The 25,220-nt window shown below is 42.0% G+C and overlaps 1 protein-coding gene across 23 annotated transcripts in view; it reads left to right on the plus strand.

The window, feature by feature from the left end:
• The window catches only part of LRRFIP1 (LRR binding FLII interacting protein 1), a 109,467-nt gene that overhangs the window by 80,826 nt on the left and 3,421 nt on the right, over positions 1-25,220 (plus strand). For 14 of the 23 annotated variants that reach the window (XM_074548000.1, XM_074548003.1, XM_074548015.1 and 11 more), the window contains 9 exons: positions 4,132-4,164; positions 4,919-5,044; positions 5,681-5,752; positions 8,160-8,330; positions 9,220-9,312; positions 9,787-9,879; positions 10,991-11,083; positions 11,554-11,695; positions 13,323-17,507. In XM_074548000.1, coding sequence (XP_074404101.1) covers positions 4,132-4,164; positions 4,919-5,044; positions 5,681-5,752; positions 8,160-8,330; positions 9,220-9,312; positions 9,787-9,879; positions 10,991-11,083; positions 11,554-11,695; positions 13,323-16,099 — 3,600 coding nt within the window. In that variant the 3' untranslated portion in view covers positions 16,100-17,507. Of the gene's footprint in view, positions 1-4,131; positions 4,165-4,918; positions 5,045-5,680; positions 5,753-7,389; positions 7,958-8,159; positions 8,331-9,219; positions 9,313-9,786; positions 9,880-10,990; positions 11,084-11,553; positions 11,696-13,322; positions 17,508-22,041; positions 22,089-23,222; positions 23,341-23,766; positions 23,847-24,446; positions 24,552-25,220 lie in introns of those variants that run through there. The other 9 variants (XM_074548019.1, XM_074548020.1, XM_074548021.1 and 6 more) reach the window with 6 other exon arrangements.

Consider the following 25,220-nt stretch of genomic DNA (forward strand, 5'->3'; position numbering starts at 1 on the left):
GCCCTGCATTGAGAGTCTGGATATGCTTTGGGTCCCTCTGGATAGAGTGGATTGTATCCTAGCCCTGCATTGAGAGTCTGCATGTGCTTTGGGATCCTTTGGATTGGGTAGGTTGTATCCTAGCCTTGCCTCTGATGGTCTGGGTGTGCTTTGGGATCCTTTGGATTGGGTAGGTTGTGTCCTAGCCCTGCCTCTGACAGTCTGCATGTGCTTTGGGACCCTTTGGATTGGGTAGGTTGTATCCTAACCCTCCCTCTGACAGTCTGATACAACCTTTGGATAGGGTGGGTTGTATCCTAGCCTTGCCTCTGACAGTGTGGGTGTGCTCTGGGCCCCTTTGGATAGGGTAGGTTGTGTCCTAACCCTGCCTCTGACAGTCTGGATGTGCTCTGGGACCCTTTGGATAGGGCAGGTTGTATCCTAGCCCTGCCTCTGACAGTGTGGATGTGCTTTGGGACCCTTTGGATAGGGTAGGTTGTATCCTAGCCTTGCCTCTGACAGTGTGGGTGTGCTCTGGGCCCCTCTGGAGTGAGGATTTGCTGCAGTGCTAACTTGCATTTCTGGCACTGGTAAGTTTGTTTAGGCAGTGACGTTTGGCATAGCACTCATTCCTGAGAGAGGATCCTTCTCACAAGCCCTCCTCAGACCTGACAGATCTCAGCAGTGGCTTTCCCCTGCTGACTGCTGCTGACTGCTGGAGCTCAGGTGGCTCTCAGAGAAGCAGCAGGAGCTCTGTTGCAGCTGATCAGACTGGTAAGATGGGGCTTCTTGGAGGGGTTGCACTGACTGCAGTGCCTCTTTCCTTCTTCTTAATTCCAGGTTTTGTAGATACCATGCTGTGTTAAGCTCTAGCCTAACAATTTTTCTCTGCTGTGGGCCATATTTCCATTGCAAGCTGTGCTGTGCTACTTTAAGGGCAGGAAATGATCTTAATTTGATTTGTCACCAAAAATCCCCTTTGCTTTTGTGAGGAAGTTAAGTGCAAGATGTGAGCTGGAGCAGGGACAGCCACAGTTCTGAACAGTGAAACTGTTTTGATACCTGAGCAGAGAACATGGCACAGGCAGAGGAATTTCAGGCTTCCCTTCCCTGATTGTTCAGGAGCCTGGAAGCTGGAAACTGTGCCTCAGTCCTGGCCTTTCACTGAATTTAAGATCCCTGTACTTGCAGTAGGTGTTTGGTTGGATGCCCTCTGTGGCAGTGCTGCAGGAACTCATTTTGGACACCCCACTGGTGGCAAAGAGCTTCACCCTAAAAGGGTTTTAACCCTTTTAATCCATGGAAAACAGGCACTTTGGCCATATAAAGGCTTGTGGGGTGATTTTGCTCGTGTTATGTTTCCAGCTGTGGTGAGCTCTGATATTGCTGACATTTTTGTAATGTGGCTCTGGATTTATTCTGAGATTGCTGTCAGAGGAGGCTGAACTCTGATCCCACTGCACCTACTTTGCACAGAGCAGCCAAAACAAAGATATGCATGCTGGAGTTCCTTGGAAAATTACTTCCTTTTCCTGCTTTTTTATGCACTGAAGTACAAATTGCCCCAGTTATTGGTGGAGAGGAAGATAACCTGTGGTGCAAATAAGAAATGGTAGTGTTGTGTAAATTAAAGGTACCATTAGGTGAATCCCTATTTAAATCTCATTTTCTGGCAAGTATTCTGTCAATCCTTTATGTTTGTGTGTGGAGAAGTCCCAAAGCCAGGATATTTTTATGAAGGGCTGTGCTGAGTGCATGTGAAGGTGGAGAAGTTCTTCTCAGCCCATTTAACAATTGCAGTGCTCTTGATTGAATGCTAATACAGAATCAAGTGTTTGGGGCAAGAATTCTGTACAACTTCAAATAAACATAAACATTTCTCTCCTGACCTTTTTCTGTTTCATTTATTGCTGAATCAACTGCCAGAGGGCTTGGGAGGGACTGGGGGAAAGCTGGAAACCTGGAGGTCCCTCTGGTGGCTGATTCCTGTAGGAAAAATTTATCTTTTTAAAAGGTACTGTGAATACATTAGTCTAAACATGAGCACGATGAAAGCTGTATAAAATATTCATCTAAAGTAGATTTCTCTTTTTCTACAAGGCAGATTTTGGTGCATCACTGCCCTGTAACCATAAAATTAAATGCTGCTTGTTTCAACCTGGCTTTTTGCTTAGAAAAGTGCTGTGTAGCAGGAGGCAGCTGTGTAATGTAAGGATGTTATTTTGGTGTGAGGAACTGGCTTTTCTTGAAATTGATTGAGTTTTTAAGTGTTAATATTTAAATGAATTCTTAGGGATAGTTGCTGGTTTTGAGGAGGAACTGCTCTGAGTATGACATTCATGGCACTGAGTGGATGAAGATGAAATCTGGCTTTTTCCTTAACCAGCTCAATTTTAGATGTTACTTAATAGCTTTCATTATTAGAGATTATGCTCCATCAGAGTCATTATTTAAGATAGTTTTGCAATAAAGGTGTAGCAGGCTTCACAGGTGTGGCTAGGAATGCTCTGAGTAGAAACACTCACTGCAGTCATGTCTCTCACCACATTGTCTTCAACATTCCCCTTTGTAAATGCAAGCTTCTGTTTGACTCATGTGATGAGTCAAATTTATTTTATTTTATTTTATTTTATTTTATTTTATTTTATTTTATTTTATTTTATTTTATTTTATTCTATTTTATTCTATTATATTTTATTCTATTATATTTTATTCTATTTTCCTCATATGCTGCATCATTAAAACAATATCAATATTTGCTCCCTTCTTTATTTTGTGAAAACTGAGATTGCACTTGGTTCCACAAAACAGAGGCCATTGTGCAGATGGCTAAAGGAACATAAATGTTTTGAGTTGTGCCCTGCAGGACAGATTTTGCAAAGGCTGTACACAGATTTCCAGAGGTACATGTGTGTGGACACAGACATCTTTTGTCACATGCCTTTATTGGCACTGCCACAACTCTCCTAATAAACAACACCACAGTGTTTGGCCAGGCTAGAAGGCTGCCAAATGCAGCACTTGGAGCTGTCTGGCATGAAAATAAAAAGCTGTTTGTACAATTCAGTCCATCTTGTTCATTGAGTCTGAGCTAAATTGTCTGCCTTCATTAATGACCCTCTCTTATTGCCTCCAAATTCAGAAATCTGAGCGATTTTTCCCTAAAGATTTTATGTATTCAGTGTCTTGGCAAGTTTAGATCTAGTGCTTTAAGTCTGGCTTATTTTACTTTGAAGCCTCAGCCTTAAGTTTTCTTAATGCTAATTCACAGGGAATTTTAGCTGTGAGATGTCAGTGTGAAAAGCTGATTTGTAACACAGTTCTGAGATTTTTTTTAACAGGGTAACCTAGGTAAATTGATTAATAATGAGTGAGATTATCCCCATATTGTTCTATATAATAAAAGAAAAAAAATCTCCAAACAACTGTGCCAAATGTGGACTGATTAGGAAGAGATGTAGGTTTTGAGTGTGTTTTCAGTGGAAATTATCAATTTAACCTCAATTATGCCCTGCCTTCCCCTGAATCAGCTCTGTCCTGATTGTTTTTCCTGTAGTTTCAAAAACACTATTCCCTTTGCCAGTTAGGCTCTTCATTAATTTTTCTAGGAGTCTTTTGGGAAACCAGCTTGACTGTGCTGAATGTCCCAAGAAGAATTCAGGTTATGTTGAGTTCTGCTGAGTTTTTAATTTAATTCAGTCCTTTTTACACTTGATTCCATTTCAGATGGAGATGTTCTGTAACTTTTAAACCCTTTATCTGTCTGCATCCATGGTAATTTTCTGTCCTCCTAAATACTGCTTTCTCACTGTTTGGGTTCTTCTAGACTAGTTTTGGTACAGGATCTCTCTTGTAAATTAGCAAATTGCAGTGAAGTACTGAAACCCTTAAAAAACCATTTATTTAGACTTTGGACTGATCCCTGATTTTTGATTTGAGGGTCAGTTTTGTAGTCTAGGATCTTTGCTTGAAGTCCCTGTTTGTCTTGAGAGGGGAATATTAACCACAGGTTTGAAGCTTTAGATTTCAAGTCTAATTTGGTACCTTGCTTTTTGGGATGGGGAAGATGTGGTGGCATTTCTGGTATATTACTGCTTTCTCCTACCCTTTATTGATTCTATTAATAATTTCTTCTCAACCTCTCTTTTACAGATTGAGGAAAGGCCAGAAAAAGACTTTGAGAAGGTAAGAAGGATCTTATCAATTATTCTGACAATAGTGCTTTGTTCAATCTTTTCCATGGGTACAGCTTGCCATGAGTGCACAGAAATCTCCTATAAAATCCATTGTGAGGCAAAAATTGGAATTTCTGGAGCCTTCTGCTGCATTTTTGAAGATGAACTTTTGAGCCCCTGCTTACTCAATGTTAAGTAGCTGACCTCCAACAGCAGTTGGCTGAAACTGCTTTAGGCTAAGCCACACAAACACTGTGTGTGTTTATTAGATCTTAATTATGAGACCTAAGTTATTTATGTAAAAATAAATAAATCATCATAATAAAAGAGGAGGCTGCTGCATTAACCCTGAGTACAGTCAAACAGTTCATGTGGCCACTGCTGCAGAGTAAATAAATATCTGTAAAGGAGAGGAGCTTCCAAAGCTTCCACAAAATGTATTTTTACAATTTTTGAACATGTGTGGCAGGCTGATAGAAGCCCCTAAAGACTTTCTCCAATTAAGAATTAACAGTTAGAAGCTAAACTATGCAAACTCCTATTGCAGTCTTATTTAAATACTTCTGATCTGCTTTTTCTCATTAGTTTCCCTTGTTAAATCTTGATTTAGATTTTTTTTACTTCTTGGAAAGTTTGATTTTAATCAGAAGCGCATCATTTAGAAGTGCAAGGATTGGTATAAAAAAAAGAAAAGGGGAAAGCTACAAACCCATAATTTATGTGGAAAAGAAAGTTCTGAGCAGTTTATGTGTGTGTGATTGTAGGGAGCACGAACTGTCTCAAGTTTGTCAGCAGCTACCTTGGCCTCTCTGGGAGGCACTTCTTCACGGAGAGGCAGTGGGGACACGTCGATCTCAGCTGACACAGAGGCTTCCATCAGGGAAATCAAGGTGAGGAGTGCTCATCCCAGAATAAATCAGGCAATGTCCTTCAGGGGCAGTGAGTGGGCTGCTGGAAGGAGAAGCTGTGCTGGAGATGTGTCTCAGATGGGATCTCCGAGCCTGGAGCAGGGAATGGGAGGAGGGTGGGGATAACACAGAGGAGAGGGCCTGGCACAGAGGGTGATCAGCACTGAAAGGGACAGAGGAGAGGGCCTGGCACAGAGGGTGATCAGCACTGAAAGGGACAGAGGAGGGTGAGGATAACTCAGAGGAGAGGGCCTGGTACAGAGGGTGATCAGCACTGAAAGGGACAGAGGAGGGTGAGGATAACTCAGAGGAGAGGGCCTGGCACAGAGGGTGATCAGCACTGAAAGGGGCAGAGGAGGGCTGGAATTGATGGAGCCTTTGAATCTGGGTCTGCACCTCGTCCTTAACACTGCAGATTCTGTTTTTTCCAGCCAAGAGAATCAGAATTAGCCCAACCCCCTGACCATGAAATCTGGTGGTGTGGTAAGGCCTCAGCTTAGACTCAGAGCCCTTGAGGAGTGTGGGAGAGGTGTTGGGAGCAGCACCTTGAGCCCTGCTGGTCCCTGCCAGCTGCCCCCTGCCCTTAGGGCTGTCACTGACCTTTGTCACCTCCCTCAGGACATCTATGAGCTAAAGGACCAGATTCAGGATGTAGAAGGCAAATACATGCAGGGGCTGAAAGAGCTGAAGGTACTGAGTGCTGTGTGAGCATTAACCCAGAGCTGCCCCTGCATGCTGTTCTCCTGGGAACTAAACTGGGTGCAGAGTGTCCCAATAACTGTGGCAGACTCTTCTGACTGGGGGGTTGTGGTGGGAAATGCTTCCAAGTGCTCCCTGAAAGGGTCCTGGTTGCTACTTGCACGTTGTCTTTGCTGGTTTGCATTGTTTTTCTAGCAAATTAAAATTATTTGGGGTTTTTTAATATAATTTCCTAATCCAGGAAACTATATAAAATATAAAATATATATAGCAAATTATAAAAAATATATAAAAATTATATAAATAAAATATATAAAAATAAATATATATAAATAAAATGTATATAGCAAATATAATATAAATAGCAAATTATAAAATATATATATAAATAAAAATATATAAATAAAATACATATAAATAAAATATATATAAATAAATATATAGAAATAAAAAAATGGTATATAGCAAATATACTATATAATATATATAACAAATTATAAAATATATATAAATGAAAATATATAAATAAAATATATGTAAATAAAAACATATAAATAAATATATATAAATAAAATGTATATAGCAAATATACTATATAAAACATATATAGCAAATTAAAATTATTTGGGGTTTTTTGTATAGTTTCCTAATCCAGTATTGGGAGATGAACTAGAACTCATCTCCTACAGTACTAAAAACAAATATGAGTTTAGAACCTTGTCTGTTTTTATTTTTATAAGGCCATGTGAAGTGTCATTTTGGTTTCCCCTTAAAAATTCTTGCAACAAAACTCCATTTATCAAAGCCACTTCATTTAACATGAAGAAGGAATTGTGAAGCTCTTACTGCTTCCATGAAGCCATAAATACATTTTGCATAAACAAAATTTTATTTTGTTTATAAATACAACGTAAATATAACAACCAACTTGTACATCCATGTTCCACCCACCTCCTAAGTGAGCAGTGACACAAGCTGTGGCTTTTTGGGAAAGGCAAATAGATAAATTCAACATTTGCCAGCATTAATTGCTGGTTGTGTCATCAGCTCAGTGCTGACAGATGAAGGTGTTGCCATTTTAAGTGAGTTTTATGAAAACAGCAGTAGTTAATCCTTTTTTTGGTTAAATTTTTGTTTTCTTTGTGGTCGCTGAATAGCAGATAAAGCAAAATAATCACACTGCGTAGAAATGTTTCAATCCATGTCCCTTTAGGGGTGATTTGGACCTAAGCTGCACTGTTTGATGCTAAGACACCAAAACATGGCATGCTGAAGGAGTGGAGCAGAACTTCCTTAACTTCTTCCTTGCATATGCTTCCTTTCCAGCTCCTTTCTGAGCTTTCCAAATCCTGATGCCTTTCCTGTGCTTGCCATTTCTCATCTGGAGCTGGAAAGTGCCCCAAAACACAGTCAAACATTTGGAACTGGAGAAATTTCTATCCTAAAAGAAAAAAATATCTCATTTGTTAATAGAAATGCCAGTTAAACTGATTTAGATTTTGCCACTGTCATCCTTAGTTCTATTATCAGCTGGAAAAGGAAGTATATGAAATTCACCCCTACTTCAGCTGAAATAATTAAAATTACACAAGTTCCATGAGAAATTGTTTGATCTGTAAAAATGTTGACACGTGTGTCCTCCTTGTTTGCACATTTACACTCCTTTGTTTACATAACTCTTTGTTTATATAACTCTTTTATTTCTTTATGAAAATCAAGTAGTGCATAGTTTGCATAAATGAAAAATTATGCTAATCTTTATTTGTTGTTATAAATGTCTCAGTATCTTGTATTCAGGTCAAGCTGGCAGAAGGGGTTTTCAGGATTCTGGGAATTGTTTCTTAGAGAGTAAATTTGTAAAGAAGGGATGTAATATGGGAAATCACACATCAGATCACAAAAGCTGCACCTTTCTCTGTCACAGTGAATCCCGAGTCAGTATTGAGGATTCCCACATTGCAAGGATCTCTGAAATTACTGGCCGTCAAGCTGCCTGAATTTCAGGCTCAAATCATCCAAAGTGATTTTAATCAAGGCCAGTTCACCTTTAAAAATAAAAAAAACCCCAACTTGCCATCTTGAGCAGCAGCTTAGAGCTGCCAACGTGCAGGGGCAGGGGGAGGAGGGAGAAGGAGGGAGAGCAGGAAGGCAGGAGCTGCAGCAGCAGAGCTCAGGAAGCGCTGGATCCGTGCTGAGGTAAGGCTGCTTGCTTGGCAGCACAACCCTGATGGGGACTGGGCAGGTTTTCCTCACCTTGGGGCAGCTGGGAGCCTCCAGCACAGGATTTGTGCTGCTTTCCATAGGCAAATTTTGGTGCCTTATTTCCTCACTGAAGGTCTTGGTTGGCAAAGTGTCCTCCTCTATTTCTGGCTCTGACTGAGCTGCTTTTTCCCTGCAGGACTCTCTGGCTGAAGTTGAGGAGAAATACAAGAAGGCTATGGTGTCAAATGCTCAGCTGGACAATGAGAAAACCAATTTCATGTACCAGGTGGACACCCTGAAGGATGCACTCCTAGAGTTAGAGGAGCAGCTGGCAGAATCCAGGAGGCAATATGAAGAGAAAAGTAAAGTATGTAAAGAGCTCTGGCATGGGGAAAAAACAGGGAGAGATTTGGAGGGGGGGAGAGATCTTTGGGAGGAGGCAGCTAAATTATTGTTCAATATTTTGCATTACTGATTTAATTAGCATTAAGTGAAATACCAATTTGTTGTGTACTTGTGATCGTACAAATGAGAATTTTCCCTAAGCCATTTCTGAAGAAGGGGAGAAATGTTCTGGCTGGTAAAGGCTATATTGGTATTATCACACCTCCTTTTATATTCCATCTCCAAAGTAAATTCATGGGGTTTGTCCATAGGGACTTCTGGAGCAGTTTTGCACACAAAGGTGTCTCCAGGCAGCCTGTGGGAGGGTTGTGCAGTTCAGTGGTGGTTAAATGTTGAATTAAGTTTTACATTAATTCAGCAGCTGGCAGCGATTTGTTCTTAAATAATAAATCTGGGGCTTATGTTTTCAGAACTGTCTTCTTGTAGTTTGGGGCATTTCACTACACTCCACTTCAAAACACAGTTCCTGAAAGATACTGTGTGGTTTTTTTTCTTTTTATTTAAAAGTCCAGCTAACTTTCAGTTCATGGCCATGTGGGAAGAGTGGGTTAAATTGCCATCCATTCATCTGTGCAGTCTGAAGGACTGGAGTGTAAAAGCTCTTCAGCCTGCTGCTCAGCTTGTGAAATGGGCTAAATGATGTCTGCCACTTCTATATTTGGTGCAATAATAGCATCTTGGAAAAAGGACAAACTCGTTAAAAATTGCACTCTTGTGGGATTGTGATTAGAGGGATATTCATGAATTACATTGCAGTAAGCATTTTCTTTGTGTTTGGGCTTATTTTCCTCTTTTTGATGGGATGCTATTTTTGATTAATATTAATCTTGTGAATATTTTGTTATTCACAGGAATTTGAGAGGGAGAAACACGCTCATAGCATATTGCAGTTTCAGTTCATGGAAATCAAAGAGGCTTTGAAGCAGAGAGAAGAAATGCTTGCAGTAAGTAACTGGTTTTTTCTTTTAATGGCTTCTTTGATTGGTACATTCCCAAGCAGCAGTAGAGTGGAGAATGTGAGGCATGGAGAATTTTATTCCCTATTCAAGTTTCTCACCAGAAGAAATATTAGTGTTTCAGACCAAACAGGTTCAGAGCTGACTAATGCAAATAGTACTTTCCTAAGTATTACCTTATTCTTCCTAAGTATTGCATTTTGGACAGCTGTTTGTGGAGATGCAGAGGAAAATAACAGAACTGGAAAATACAAGAACAGTAACTTGTTTTAAGTGATATTGTGGATAACAAGATTGTCTTCAGGAGCACAGGTTCAGTTGGGATGTCAGGAACTGTGCATTGAAGTTACTCAATTACTTTAGCACCTGACTTTTTTCATTCTTTGGCATCACTGCAATCTTGGCCTTCCTTGTTAACCTGTTACCTGCTTTCTGTCTTCTTGTTTTGCTCCTGCCCCTCAGGAAATCCAACAGCTGCAACAGAAACAGCAGAGCTATGTCAGGGAAATTTCTGATCTCCAGGAGACAATAGAGTGGAAAGACAAAAAAATAGGGGTAGGACTTGTCAACTCCTCCAATGTGTTCAAAGTGACACTGATCCTGCTTTTGTAAAACCCCTCTGTAGTGCCTTTGCTTGCTGTGGCTGTCCTATGGTGTTGCCAGTGAAGTAGCAAATAGCAAGTGTTGTCTTTGGCCAGTAGTACCTTAAAATCCAAGGAAAACCTAGCAGCTGCTCTGCTTTCAAACCAAGGGCAATTGATTTGCTGTGCTGCACCATTTGCATTTGCCATATGGGGAAAGGAAGTGCTATTTATAATGCAATTCCATCAGCACTGAGTTTTCTCTTGTTCGGATTCAATCTGCAGACTGAGCAGAAACTGGAGTGGGATAAAGAGGTAATGGAGCTATTTATAGGAGGTTGGGATGAAAGTCTCCCTTGCTTCTCATCCCTTCCCACCACCTCTTATCAAAGCCACATGGAAAGCCACTCTGGTTTTCTTTTCCAGCTGAACACTGAAAGGCTTCCTGAAGAAAGTAGGAGAAAGAAATCTGGCAGCTTGCCCATGTTTGTGATGTCCAATATTTTGTAGCAGCTTGAAACTGAAAATTGCCTATTTTTTTTTAAATTGATCTATTTGTACTTAGATAGAAATACTGGGAGGGGGAAGTTCAGTAGCAAAATATGCATTTGCACATGGTGCATCCCAGACTAAGGATGGCTTAATGGCAGCTTTCAAATTAATTCAAATGTAAAATAAAAAGACTCCTGAAATCCAGTGGGCCTATTTCCATGCCCTTCCATTAACACGTGGGAATGACATGGATTCCTCAGTGTGCATGCTGAAGCAGTGTGGGTTTGGATCAGCTTGTCTAGCAGATAAGAATAAAAAGTGGACCTTCATTTGAAGGGTCCCCAGTGAAGAATTGGGCTCTGAATGTCTTTGGCAGGAATTCTTGGTTACTGAGGAAGCTTTCTTGGATTTGAGGTTTCTCTCTCTGTATGCAAACTCAGTCCTATAATCTGTAAACTCAACCTTTTTCATCTGTGTCCCTTCCATCCCCTGAATATCTTAAATCTGCTCATTCTTGTCTACATTTGTTTTCATGGCCTTTACTTGTCTCCCTTCCTTTCTTCACATCTGCTCTGTCTGTGTTGGGAACTCAGGCACTAGAGAGGCAGAAAGATTTCTTTGATTCCATAAGGAGTGAGCGGGATGACCTTAGAGACGAAGTGCTTGTGCTGAAGGAGCAACTGAAGGTATGCAAGAGGAATAAAATAAATTTATATTCACCTGCTGACCCTTTTTCCCTGTACATTTGGGCAGAAATATTAGATCTAGCTCAGTAGCAGTAACTCAATTTTCATGTTGCCTATAAATTGCCATTTCAGGGATTTTCTATATGAAGTCCTTTCCCCTGCTATTGATTGTGAGTTCTCAGTGTAGACTGGAGTATAAAGAAGTTGTTTTTGTAGGAGTCACTTCTCTGAGGAACATCTTATGCAGCAGATTTATGTTAAAAATAATAAAAAAAAGAGATGGGGTCATATGCTTTCTGTCAGAATGGCTGAACTGAGAACTGCAATATCTGTTCTCCTTCCTGACTCCCGGCCACGTTTAATGGAATGATTGAAACAATTGTTTATTCAGAGTATCTTGGACAAGAGCACTTGACAGTCCTTCCCTTGCTGAGCAGCAGGCTCTAAAGCTTTGCTTTTGCTTCCCACAGAAACATGGAATAATCCCAGACTCTGATGTAGCCACCAACGGGGACACATCAGACATCCTGGATAACGAAGGACACTTGGATTCTCCCCGAAGTGCCCCAGGCACCACTCAGGCATTAAAGACAGGAGGGGAGGGCATGCTAGGTAAGTGCTGTGTGTCCTCTCAGCCCCTGCTGCCTGTCTGTCCTTCATTCACCCACCTCTGCTTGGATGGGGCAGTTGTTAGTGGGACAATTAACAGCACGCAGCATGCTCCTTGTCCAGTCACTCCCTGTGCATTTCCCTGCTTCCTTCGTGTTGATTAGCACTCCCAAGTGTGTCCTGCAGCCTCCTCCAGCAGCAGACTTCACCTCCCCTGCAAGGTGACACAGGATGGGAATGCAAATAGGACATTACAGATAAGCAGCAGTCACTCACATTGCCATTTACACTCTGAATTGGAAAATTGTCCCTGGATAATCCTGCTGCTGCTCAGTGTTTCTCAGCACATGCCTTAAATATTCAGGGAAAAAGGCATTTTAGTTTCCTATCAAGAGCTTGTATGTTGGTTCATTGATGTCCCTGAGAACTGTGTCTGCTTGAACAACAGTGCTGGGCTCTGCCAAAGCACACCAAAGGATAAATTCTTTGCTCTTGTGCTATTGAACACTTAAAATTAACTCTTCTGTGTTTTTACTTGTTACATTGACACTTCAGTTACATCCTTTGAATTTGACAGCGTTAGGAAGGAGAAATCTGGTTGGCAAAACCTCTTTATGCTTTTATGTGTTGAACTTATTAAAGAACTATTGTACTAGTGTAAGGGAATAAAGTAATATTTTTGCTTTGTTGGATTTTTTTTTTTGTTCTAAATGAACATACTAATAAATAGCTGCAGGCAGCCAATTGTTGCAAGTGCAGGTTCTCTTGCTTTGAGCTTTTGGCTGCTTTTTCCTCACTCAGTTTCTGTGTGGAAACAATGTGGAACACCAAAAACCAAGGTAAGGGTGTATTTTTAAATGTAATATGTTTTCTACATCTCTTAATCCTGGGGTTTCTTTTTTCAGAATAGGTACAGCATAGACCCAAAAACTAACAACACTATTGTTTTAATATCTGTTGCTTTTAGATATAAATTGAAGGAAAAGTGTTACAACAAAAATAACCTTCAAAAAACCACAGAAGTCCCCACCCCTTTGGGTGGGTGAAATAAGGGGCTCAGGTTACCTGAGCTTTGATCTGTGCTGGGAGGTCTGAACAGCCAAACTATTCCCTTGCCAATCAGATTTTACATTCAGTGTCTGTCATCAGGCACTGATCATGCCTGTCTTGAGATTTTAAAAGCAAAATATTACTGAATATTCCTTCATGATTCCATTGTAATGGCATCAGACTCCTGCACGGATAGAGGGGTGTCAGGGTTAAGGCTGCAGAGAAAATTGCTGAGGAAGAGCAGTCCTTAGAGGTACATCTGCAGGTGTTGCTGTTAAATGGCACTGCTTCAACCAGCTGATCTCCTCTGCCAGAGCTGTCATCCCCACAGCCAGGAGCAAAAATCTCCTCCCTTACAAAACACGAGCCAGCACCTGAGAGTTCTTGCTTTGAGAGGGTGGTGGTGAGTTTCACTGATCAAACCCCCTGGATCCTTACTAATTCAATTGCTGCTTTGCCTCACAAAATTGGCAAAAGCTGATCTTTTATTAACCTGCTCTTCTCATTCTGTCTTTTGGGTTTTGAGTGGGGAGGTAAGTGCTGTGGTGTGGCCCCCTCAACTTTCTCAATGGTCTTTTAGGCAAAGCCAAGGAAGTGGAGATGAAAAATGAGATTTTGGAGGATGTGGGGAAAAGAGAAATCTTGCAGAATACTGAGCATGAGGAACACAAAGAGGAGTCTGAGGAGGAAGTACAGACATTGCATGCTGCTGAAAACGCAAAGGCAGAACAAATGGTTGAAGAACGGCACACCCTGCCTGCAGTGATGTTACCAGAGAGTAGGTTTGCAGAGCAAGCCCAAAGCCTCCCAGAACCTGTGTCAGGGAGCACTCCTTCAAACAGTGACAGTGACACAGATGGCTTGAGAAAGGTCACAGAGCCCAGGGGCACAGCAGCCCAGCAGCCTGAGAGTGCACAGGCTGAACACCATGACTTGAGTGCAAGGACAAATGAGAACCTGGAGCTGGGCTCTCTGCAAGGCCACCCGATTTTTGAGACTACTCAGGAAATGTTCTGTGACTCAGGCACAGAGCAGCAGCTGGGAGAAGCTGCACCCAACCAGGAAGAGCAAGAGGATCTTGAAACCAGCCATGCCCTGAGTGATGATGAAATGGATGAAGGGTCTGACACCACAAGTGAGGGCAGTGAGTTGGTTTCCAACCAGGCAGGGCTATCTGAGGGAGCAGTGGCAGGCTTGCTTAGGGAAGAGGGAAATGTGGAGAGTTCCACTCCAGAGGAACCCCAGCACTCAGAAGAAAGTGCTGAAAACAAGGTTGCAAATGTCTTGGAGGAAAAGTTTGTTGACTGCACTGATGGGAGAAGTGATAAAACAGCAGGTGACAGAGCTGAAGAAGAAGATGAGGTTGGGAACACAGTTCAGGGTCAGATGGAGGGGACAGAGCCATGTGAAAGGGATGTCCCAGCAGAGCTGCTTGGAAAGGAAGGTGGAGAACATCAGGTATTGATCCAACCAGATTCTTCACAGGACAGTGCTTCAGCATCCCTAGAGGAACCAGGTACACAAGGTAAAAGTGAAGAGGAAACTGCTACAGCTGAGAAGGATGGACAGAAGGAAGAGCTGATGGAAGAGCTGGAGGAGTGTTCAGGTTCTGCTGGAACAGGCAGGCAAGGTGTGGTGTCTGTGGAGGCAGCAGGCTCCATTCCTGAGGGAAAGGGAGGTGAGCTGCAGCAGGCACAGCCAGGAACAGAGGTTGGGGCGATCACTCAGGAAGCCCATTCAGACCCAAGTCTTTTAGATGATAAAGTTAAGGAGTCAGAATTGGAAACAGGAGATGAGGCTGGCGAAGGACAGGAAAGTAGGACAGAATGGGTAGAAGATCTGAATCCAAAGGCTGAGGTTCAAACAAGTCAGGGTAGTGAAGAAACAGCAGAAGGTACAGAGGAAGAGAAAAATGTTCCTTCAGAGGGTGAAGAGCAGGAGGTGGTTCAACAAGTAGAAGGTGAATCTAAAGAGGAGTCAGGTGTAGGTGTTACTGTAACTACTGAAAACAAAGCCAGTAAAGAAACTCTGAAAGAAAACGAGCAAGAGGTAGAGCTTGCACACCACCCTGGTGGGGAATCTGCTTCTGAGGAAGGTGCAAATGATGCCCTGCAACAGAAACCTGTGCAGGATGAAAACATTGGTGAACAGGTTAAGTTGGAGGAAGGGGCAGATAATTCCCTGGCACAGAAACTTGTGCAGAACGAAAACATTGGCGAACAAGTTAAACTGGAGGAAGGTGCAAATAATTCCCTGCCCCAGGAAGCTGTGCAGGATGAAAAGATTAGTGAACAAGTTAAATTGGAGGAAGGTGTAAATGATTCCCTAGAACAGAAAGCTGTGCAGGATGAAAACACTAATGAACAGGTTAAATTGCAGGAAAGGGCAAATAATTCCCTGCCGCAGAAAGCTGTGCAGGATGAAAAGATTAGTGAACAAGTCAAACTGGAGGAAGGTGCAAATGATTCTCTGGAACAGAAAGCTGTGCAGGATGAAAATATTAGTGAACAAGTTAAACTGGAGGAAAGTGCAAATAATGCCCTGGAACAGAAACCTGTGCAGAATGAAAACATTGGTGAACAAGTAAAACTGGAGGAAGGTGTAATTACTTCCCTGCCAGAGGAAGTTGTGCAGATTGAGAACATTAGTGAACAAGTTAAATTGGAGGAAGGTGCAAATGTTTCCCTGGCACAGAAGCCTGTGCAGGATGAAGACATTAGTGAACAAGTAAAAGTGCAGGAAGGTGCAAATAATTCCCTGCCACAGAAACCTGGGCAGGATGAAAACATTAGTGAACAAGTAAAACTGGAGGAAGGTGCAAATGATTCCCTGGCACAGAAACCTGTGCTGGATGACATTAGTGAACAAGTGAAATTGGAGGACCAAGCAGAGGAAAGCCTAGAAGATGATGGTGATGCATTTGATTTTGATGAAGAGTCAAATCAAATACTAGAATCTGATGGAAAATGTGATGGAGAGAAAGCTGATGCACAGGGAGAAGAGGGTGATGGAGCAAATGGTGCTGTTGGAAAAACTGCCCACACAGACAAAGCTGGAGAGGGAAGAGACAAAATGGAAACCAAAGATGCCTTGACCAAAGGTGGTGAAGCCCTGCAGCATAAGAAAGATGAGCCTGAAGAAACAGGGTGCTTGCAAGGGGAAGCATTGGGGAAAGCTGATGAGGAGGAAGATGAAATCAAAGTATCAGATTCTAGTAAAGTGGGAAAATTCCAGGATCGAGATGTTTTGGAACAGGATTTGGAAAGTGCTTTCATTAAGAGGGCTGAAAGCAGGGAGGATCTGCAGGTTGGTAAAAGGAGTAAGGGCAGGTCCAGAGATGACTGTACAATCTCCTGAGCTCAGAATCTCAAACCTGCACGAGTTCCATGCTCTGTGAGCAGTCCCAGGACACAAACATGCACTTTGCACAAGACATCAGACCTTGGAATACTCTTAGAGCTTTGCCTTTGTAGGTAACTCAGCATAAAGCACGGATGTGGTAACGATGCAAGTTTTAAGTTATTCACTGTTGTATACCCACCACAAGAAATTGTAAGTGGGTTTGGTTTTGCTGTGTCTCAGGTGGAAAGCTTATCACCTGATGAGGAAGCTTCACAACTTGACTATTGAAATTATTTTATGCAATTAAAGTACCTCTAGTGTGGATAGCTGCTCCTGGGGAATTTCTATAGGAATTTTTTTATTCTAGCCTAGTTGATCAATATCATGAATGTATATTGGGCCTTTGTGAATTTATGCACATTATGCTTACTTGTACTTAGATCTACAACAAGTATATGAACTCTTGATGAAGGAACTCAGCAGATCAGCCATCACTGATGGTGAAACTTCTTTCAGAATGCTTAAAGCCTATGAACCAATCTCTTGATTTTTTTTTTTAATATGAAGAAAAAAAGATCTTTTCATTCCACCTTGTGTGTATTTCTTATATGGTCACATTCCAAAATATAGTTCGATCACTGTGAATCTGCTTAGTCTGAGCACTTTGGAAAAGCAATTCACAGTTTGGAGAAAGTGCAAGAAGCAGGTCTTAGTTTGATGAAAGGAATAAATATCTACATGTTTACTTCATTTCGGCACTTTGCACCACAATAGGCCTTTTACACCATGTCTCACATGGGGTTTTTATTTTTTTCCAGAGAAAGTGTCAATACACACTGTAATGTGTGCTTAGGTTTGCTATCAAGTACTGTCTAGATATGAATATATTAAAAATATCTATTTTTCCAAGAAGATTTTTGTTTAAAATTGCATTTGCTTGCTGCATTATATATATATTTTTTTTTGCAAACTCTGATTCTGAAACAATGTTTTTATCTCTGAAACAAATCTTATCTCTTTCCTTCTGGAAAGAAGATAACTTTGCATGTCTTAACTCTTGCTGGATATCAGACCAAAGATGACTGTTGTTTTGTGTACTAGCCCCCTGGTGCCTTTTGGAAAAGCTGGGTTGCTTTGAATTGCTGGCATAAATTAAGCTTGTGGAATCCCTTGCTGTATTTCCTCTTGCATCTCTGCTAGTGCTTGGGAGGAAGAGCATGTTTTGCATATATAAATATTCATTTAAGTGTTAAGCAATGAATGTCCCAAGGGAATGCAGACCGAGGGGGGTGTGGGCTGTGGAAGGTTGTATTTGTGTTGATGTTACAAAGTTGTCCGAGCACAGACAGACTGCAAGATTTGAACTTGTATATCCAAATGTACTGCTGTATATAATTTAAATAAACATATTTTATACTTTAAAGCACCTGTCCAGAGCACTGTTTCTAAACCTGCACGAGGAGTTATTTAAACCTGTGTCATTTCAACACCATTTTTCTACAGCTTTTGTTCAGTTTATTGCCTTGTGCCACGTAGCTACAGGAGCCATCTCCCTAGGACTGGGCAGCCTCGGGGTTTGAGCACCTTGAATATGTGATGGCACCTTAACTGTAGAGCTCTAACAGGTCTGTAACGCTGTAACTCCTTTCATGTGGCTTCTCTCCAACTTACAGCAGATCCACCGTGGTTCCTGTGAGTATTGGCAGTTGTTCCTAAGGGTTTGCACTAGATGCTAATCCAAAAAGTCATAGATCTTATAAGCATTTCTTATTAGCATGTAGCAGTGTTTATTTAAAGATTTAGCTCTGAGTAGTTCGTGTAATATTCTAAATAGTTCATTGAATAATAAATAAATTCAGTGAAAAGCGGTGTTTATTTAAAGATTTGGCTCTGCCATACTCTCAACAGTAATATATGGTTTAATGTTGGAAGTGGGTTTTAATTGTTAAATAGATTTCAACAGATCATTAAATGTTCTTACCTGGCTTCACCTCTACTGTGGATGGATCTATCAGAGTTAAATTAGGCATTATATCCTGTATTTCTTATGAGTGCATTTCTGATTTTAACTAGTTTTTCCACTTCAGAAAACACAGCGTCTTTAAGAGAATTCCTTTTTAAAGCCAAGTCACAGGAGCAGTAACACCTCCAGTCTTACCTGTCCAAGTACCAGCTTTGATCCCACTCCCAGTGTAACTGGGAGCAAGAACATGGAGAGGCTGTACAGAGTAGCTGCTGTGCCAGAAATCCATCCTGGAATGTTGAAAATGAGTGTGTGTGTGATCCAAGTACGAAACTTTTGTCTTCCGGAATAACCCCAAATGCTCACTGGGTTTTCTGGGCATCACCTAGTGGCACTTAAATGCTGTAGCCCAGGTTTGTGTATATCAGAGCTAGCCTGAAATGCTTTCAAAAGCAATATCTCAAGAAACTTACTTTGATAAAATAGGGGAATAAATTGTGAAAAGGTCTTAGTCAATATCTTCTTTACTATAGAGAAGAACAGTCCTCCTGTCCCCCTCAAAATCAGTACTGCAAGCCAGTGCTTCCAAATCCTGTGCTGTCCCTGGCAGTGCCCCTCTTCTGAGAAAGACAGAAAAGCATTTTCTTATCTTCCAAAATAAAGTGACAAATCTGGAGAGGGAGTGTGGTGGTGTTCACAGGACAAGGGAAGAGATGAGAATCTTGACTCCATGTTTCAGAAGGCCGATTTATTATTTTATGATATATATTATATTAAAAGAAATTTATATAGTAAAAGAATAGAAAAAAGGATTTCATCAGAAGGCTAGCAAGGAATAGAAAGGAATGGAATGACAATAAAATCTTGTGACTGACCAGAGAGTCCGAGACAGCTGAGCTGTGATTGGCCATTAATTAAAAACAACCACATGAGACCAATCACAGACCCACCTGTTGCATTCCACAGCAGCAGATAACCAATGTTTACATTTCATTTCTGAGGCCTCTCAGCTTCTCAGGAGGAAAATCCTAGCAAAAGGATTTTTCATAAAAGATGTCTGTGACAAGGGAGTTTTGCCCAAGCTGCTCTGAGAGCTGGATTCCTGCAGGCTGTTCTGAGTAGCTGCTTGGGGCTGGGATTACATGGGATGTCTTTCCACTCTCCAAGAGCAGTTTATCCTTTTTATTTACATCAGGGTTTGTTACTTCCTGGGCCACACATCATGTAAATCGTGCAGGTAAAACCAGCTGCTTCCCATCCCATGCTCCCCTCCAAGTGGAAAGAGCCATGGAGGCTCTGTGGCTGATTTGGGAATGTTTGGAGCAGCACCTGAGCGAGCAGTGCCTCGAGTCAGCTGCAGTGCCAAGGCAGTGAGATCAGTCCCTGCATGTGAAAGTGTGGCACAAGGCACTGGTCAGCACCATGCTCACCCTCTTGTGTCCTGCTCCCTCACAGGCCCCATCTCCTCCTCAGCCCTCTGTTAAACTCTGGTGTGGGAAGGCCATGAACTGGTGCAGTGAGTACCCTGGGAATCACCTTTCCAGAGTTAACTGAGGTGAATGGCACGCTCTCATTATTCACTGTGGTGTCTTTCTATGTGGAATAAGGATAATGACTGTTACAGATGAGAATTTTAATTAGCTGCTTCCTGTCCTGATTCAATAAGCTGTTCTGTCCTGCTCATCTGTTCTCAAGGTCCTCAGATTTGTTGGAAAAATATCTCCTAAATGCAAAATTAAGGTGACCCTGCAGAGCAAGTTTCTGTGTTAATGTGGGGGTTTAAGATAAGTGAAACCCAAGAGAACCTCATGTCTACAGGCAGAGAACTTTTCTTCTATATGAATGGCAATTTTAGCAAACTCATTTGTTCCCTGACTTGGTAAACCCTGCTGTCTGCATGTCCCAATGGGGTGCACAGATATCCATAATGAGGGCAGGGAGAACTGGAGGTGAACCAAACTTGAAGGTTCACCCCAAAATGCATCCTCTTTGCAGGAAAGGGGCTTTGGGGGAGCCAGTGTGCTTCCTCAGTGGAAGCTGGCACAGGTGTCCTTTCTTCAGGCAGGCAGGTTTCACCCCACAGCAGGGCTTGTGTTCATGAAAGTCACAACGACGTTGTTTTCAGATCAAAATTGTTACTTGGCCCTTTTGGAGTCAGTTGGTTTGGGCTAATTTTGAAGCAGCCTAAAGGTTTCCTGCTGCACCAGTCGTATTCTCTTCCCAGTCCTTGGAACTCCATTTCTCAGTCTTTGCTGGCCTCTATATCCCAACACAATCTCTTGAGCCCAAGCTTCTCCAGCCTATGTGCTGTTCTTGCTTTCTTCATTGACCTTTATTTTTCTGCCATATCTTCCATCTTTTGCAGAATTTGTCTTAAGTTTTCTTTCCTTCCCATATAGATCTGTGAAATTGTTTTATCATTTTAAAGGGTTTTATATTCGGAAATTTTGTTTGTGGGTGGTATTTACAAAATAATTTGGTTTGGGTTGTTTTTTTTTTATTTTCATATCAGTGCTCAGGTGTAGCAATGTTACAAATGGATGAAAAAAAAAGAATAGGACTTCAGGAAGTTCAAAATGAATCCATAGATCTGCTGAACTGAGATGTTATGCTAAGATCTGTGTTTGAGTATTGCATCAAAAGCCAAGGTAAAGATTTTATTCCATGCTCTGGAATGGGACAGTGTGGGGGTGTGTATTCCCAGCAGGGGAATGACATACCACACTAATGGACTCCTCATGTCTGTTGTACAGAGGGACTTCCATTGGGAGAACAGTTTTCACCATGATTTGACTCAATACAGACTTTTGGTTTCCTTTAAGTGCATGTTCTAACAAGAAAAATGGAGAACCACAAGACTTTGGCCTGTTCAGGAGTTGTCAACAAAGAAGAAATGGTATTTTTAAAGCTCTTAAAAATATTTAAGTCTGTCTATCAACAGAATTTGTGGGGTAAAAGCCCACCAGGTTCTTATGTGTAATTTACCTTGCTTTCCTAAAGTTTACAGAAAGATATTTCTCTTGAGTGACCTGTGGCTTTAAACCATTTAATCAGCAGGCCAGACCTCAGTTGTGGAGCTGAGCTCTGAACAGCCTGAGCTCTGCACTGCTGGCAAGGGAGGCCAGCTGAACAAACCTGCAGTGAGACCCAGCTGAGGTCAACAGATCCTCTCCTAATGAGTGTATTTCCATGTGGTGTTGCAGTGCACTCCTGCCTGAGGTGTACCTGAACAAACTGAGCTTGTTAATTATTCATTTAGGTGGTAAGAAAATGTGCTTTCACATTTTGCAGCCCTTAATGGGGACAGAAAAAAATGAAGTGATTTGTTTGCTTGCTTTGTAGTTCTTTTTTCCAGCTGTCTCATTCTGTAGAGTGCACTTTATTAACGAAGGCTGCACATACCCACGTGCTGATCTGCAGCACTTCCAAGTCCAAATGTAGCACAACAGTTGGTGCAGGTTGTCCATTGGCTCTTGACGTTTGACCTGGAGAATTGACTCTGAAGAGAAAACAGAGTTTTACCAAACTGCTGCATTCGAAACACAAATCATTTGATGAGCAAATGGTTTTTTTCTGGTCATAATATTGGGGCTAAAATGTCACTGCCATGTGAAAGAAGGGAAGAGTTAAAGTGCTGAGAATGTAATTACAGGTGTTTACAGTATTGTCATTGTGTTAAACTGTCCAGACCTGTGAGATTTTTTGTTGCAGTTGTGCTTGACCCTAGAGTTCTTGCATGCTAACCTAACGTAGAAGATTAGCCTCTTTGCATGCAGCTGGCTGCTGCTACTGCTGGGACAAGCATGTTGTGTGAGAATGCCCTAAGTGCCCTGGCTGCAGCCCCCTGCCAGCCCTGCTGGGCCTCGTGTGCTGTGGTACGTGCCCTAACTCCCCATCAGTAGTCACTAACCTGAGCGGGCCAGCCTCGTGTCTCAGATGCGCTCCCGACGCGCCGCCGCTCGGTCAGCACTGAACTCTGCCTTTTCTCTTCCAGACAGGCTGAAAAGGCTCATTGATGAACGGGAGTCCTTGCTAGACCAGGTAACTACAGGGCAAGGGAGGGATTAAGGAAACAAAACCAGCCCAAACCCAACGTATAGATCAGCAGCACTGTGGTCTGGTTGCTCTTGCTGCCCACTCTGTTCTTCCTCCAAAACATTCCTCCCCTGTGTTAACTCAGGATACATGGTTCTCAGTAGTAGTCCTTCAATAGTCCTTGGCCATGGCTCAGAAATTGTAGAAGCAAATTTTCTCTCCAAGAGTAAGCCCTCCCCTCTGCTGGGTCTGTGGGTGAATGGGCCTTTTGGAAAGGTTTGGTGGAGGAACTGCAGATGGGTAAAGAGCAATTAAAGGAATTATTGCCATGGTATTCTGTGACGGCGTTCACAGGGGTCTTAGGATGAGGGAAGAGACGAGGATCTGACTCCATGTTTCAGAAGGCTGATTTATTATTATATATATATTACATTAAAACTATACTAAAGGAATAAAAGAAGGGATTTCATCAGAAGGCTGGCTAAGAATAGAATAGAAAAGAATGATAACAAAGGTTTGTGGCTCGGATTCTCTGCTTGAGCCAGCTGAGTGTGATTGGCCATTAATTAGAAACATCCAACATGGGCCAATCACAGACCCACCTGTTGCATTCCACAGCAGCAGATAACCATTGTTTACATTTTGTTCCTGAGGCCTCTCAGCTTCTCAGGAGGAAAAATCCTAAGGGAAGGATTTTCCATAAAAGTTGTCTGCGACAGTATTCCAGAGTGGCTAAAAAGCTTATTCAAAAAAATCTTCAGCTGTCTGTTGACCTGCAGGACACTCTGTGCTTTCATTTATGCTCAGTGACCTTGGCCTTGAGACTGGCACGCAACCAAACACAGGTTTGGGAGTTTTTAAGAAAATAATGTTTTACATGGATGTGCCTGCAGAAGATTTATGGCTTTTCTAATAAACCAGTCATTTTTCACTGATTGTTTTGATCCTGAACTTGTACATAAGCACGGATGTGTAAAATACTGTGAGTCATTTGCCAAAATACTTTCTAGGATATTACAAAGGAACAGAATATTTTTTTGAATTTCTGTTTAAAGAATTCATAATTTGTTTTATAATACTGGAGTGAATTCAAGCCACAATTTCCCTTAGTGATTTTAATAACTGTTTTCTCTCCTTCAGATTAAAAAATTAAAGGGACAACTGGAAGAAAAGCAAAGGAATGCCAAGATGGGAAATACACAGTCTGAAAATGAAGTTCTGGAAAATGGGACAGATATGCACATGATTGACGTCCAAAGTGAGCTGTATTTTGGTTTTAAGAGAATTTTGTGCCCTGCATGTGAGTGAGAAAATGTATCAGTACAATAATAATCACATGGCTCTGAGTAAGAATGAGCCTTCAGTTCCAAGGGAGCTTTGCCCTTGGAGCAGCCATGCACCTCTGCAGAGGTGAGGGAATTAGGAGCCTTTGTTTAGGATTGCAGATGGAAATCTCTGTTATTGCTCCTCAGCAGAGCTGGGGGGAGTTCAGATTAATTCTGCCTTCAGAGTGGTTGGCAGGAGTCAGGCAGGACTGGGAATGGTGCCTCTCTGCTGGGCGCTTTCTGAGAGAACTCTCCTGCTGCCTCACATAGATCCTTGATGCATGGAAATTTTAGCACAGACTTGTTAGAAACTGTTCACGCTTGTTCTGACATCTCTGATAAATCTGCGATTCTTTTAGGAGATGCCAACAGACAGATCAGTGATCTCAAATTTAAACTAGCAAAGTCTGAGCAAGAGATAACAGCATTGGAGCAGAATGTAAGTTTTTGGCTTGTTCTGTTTGTTCAGGCATGGTGAGAATACAAAGAGAAAGTGTGTTTTGATAAGTGATAAATGAAATTATGTTTACTGTGATTTTCCCTTCAAATAAGAAACGGGAGTGTTGGAGCATGAGGGCCACTATGACATTTATGTATGGGGAAGAAGGAATATATTATTCCTCTGTGCTGAGGGAAGAATGGTCAAAACCAAAAGTACCTGATGAACTCTGCTGAACATTTCCTTAGCATAGCTGTCAACAGGTTTTAAATGGTTCCCAGCAGATGGAGATGGAGTTTACACACAGCTGTTCCGATTTGATTGTTTGCTCTTGTCCAAGGTACATCAGCAACGCTCTTGCTAAGAGAAATGTAGTCAATGGACTGTATTTTTTCTTGCTGGAAGCATATTAAATATGGATGTGTACAAAAGGTCAGCAGTAAATTACTGTTGCCAGGCTTCCTTGGTGTTTTCTTCCCTTTTATTTTATCAAAGAGGAGTTAGCATCTCTCTGGTTATTCCTTGAGTACTAATGGAGGACTAAAGCTTCAGAGTAACTTCTTGGCACAACTTCTCATCCCAACCTTTGCCTTCACTCAGGTAATACGACTGGAAGGCCAGGTAGCCCGCTACAAAACTGCTGCTGAGAATGCTGAGCGAATAGAGGATGAACTGAAGGCAGAGAAACGCAAACTGCAGAGAGAGGTAACTCCCCCTGCACGCTGTCACAGCTCAGCCTGCTCCTGTGGGGGAAACCTGCTTCCCTGGGTGTTTTAGGGGAGGAACACCTTTCTTGGCACAGCAAGGGATGAGCATCTCATTGCTGTAGTGCATTAGTTCCTCCTTATAAGTGTGCCACCAAGTTTTCAGCACTCAGACTGGAGGAACAGTCACGGCTGTGAGCTCCCACTGCATTTTCACTGTTCCTTCTCAACCTGACTTGCTCAAGGGATGTGAGTTGTTGCTCCCACTGCCTTTTCACTGTTCCTTCCCAACCTGACTTGCTCAAGGGATGTGAGTTGTTCTTTGTGAGCCTGTTTGCCTTGCCCTGCCAATCTGTTCAGGCCTGTCTGGGGTGATGTGGCTGTGCACAGGCTCTGACCGTGCCTCTGTCTCCTTAGAGCCTGAATACCTTCATCAGCTTCTCTCTCACTGCCTCCAGAGGGGCTTCTTTGATTTTTTTTCCCAGTATGACTCCTTGCTTATTCTAAATATCCTTCTGCTTTGCTACCTATAAATATTGTTCTGTGCAGTCCAGCTCTCTCTCCCTACACCGATCTCATGGATACATTCCAGCAGAATGAACATTACCCCTGGTGTCTAGGACAACATTTGTTCTCAGAAAGAAGTAAAACTGAATGTCAAAACTCACCT

Source organism: Zonotrichia albicollis, chromosome 10 (genome assembly GCF_047830755.1).
Source record: "Zonotrichia albicollis isolate bZonAlb1 chromosome 10, bZonAlb1.hap1, whole genome shotgun sequence".
NCBI classification, from domain to species: domain Eukaryota; kingdom Metazoa; phylum Chordata; class Aves; order Passeriformes; family Passerellidae; genus Zonotrichia; species Zonotrichia albicollis.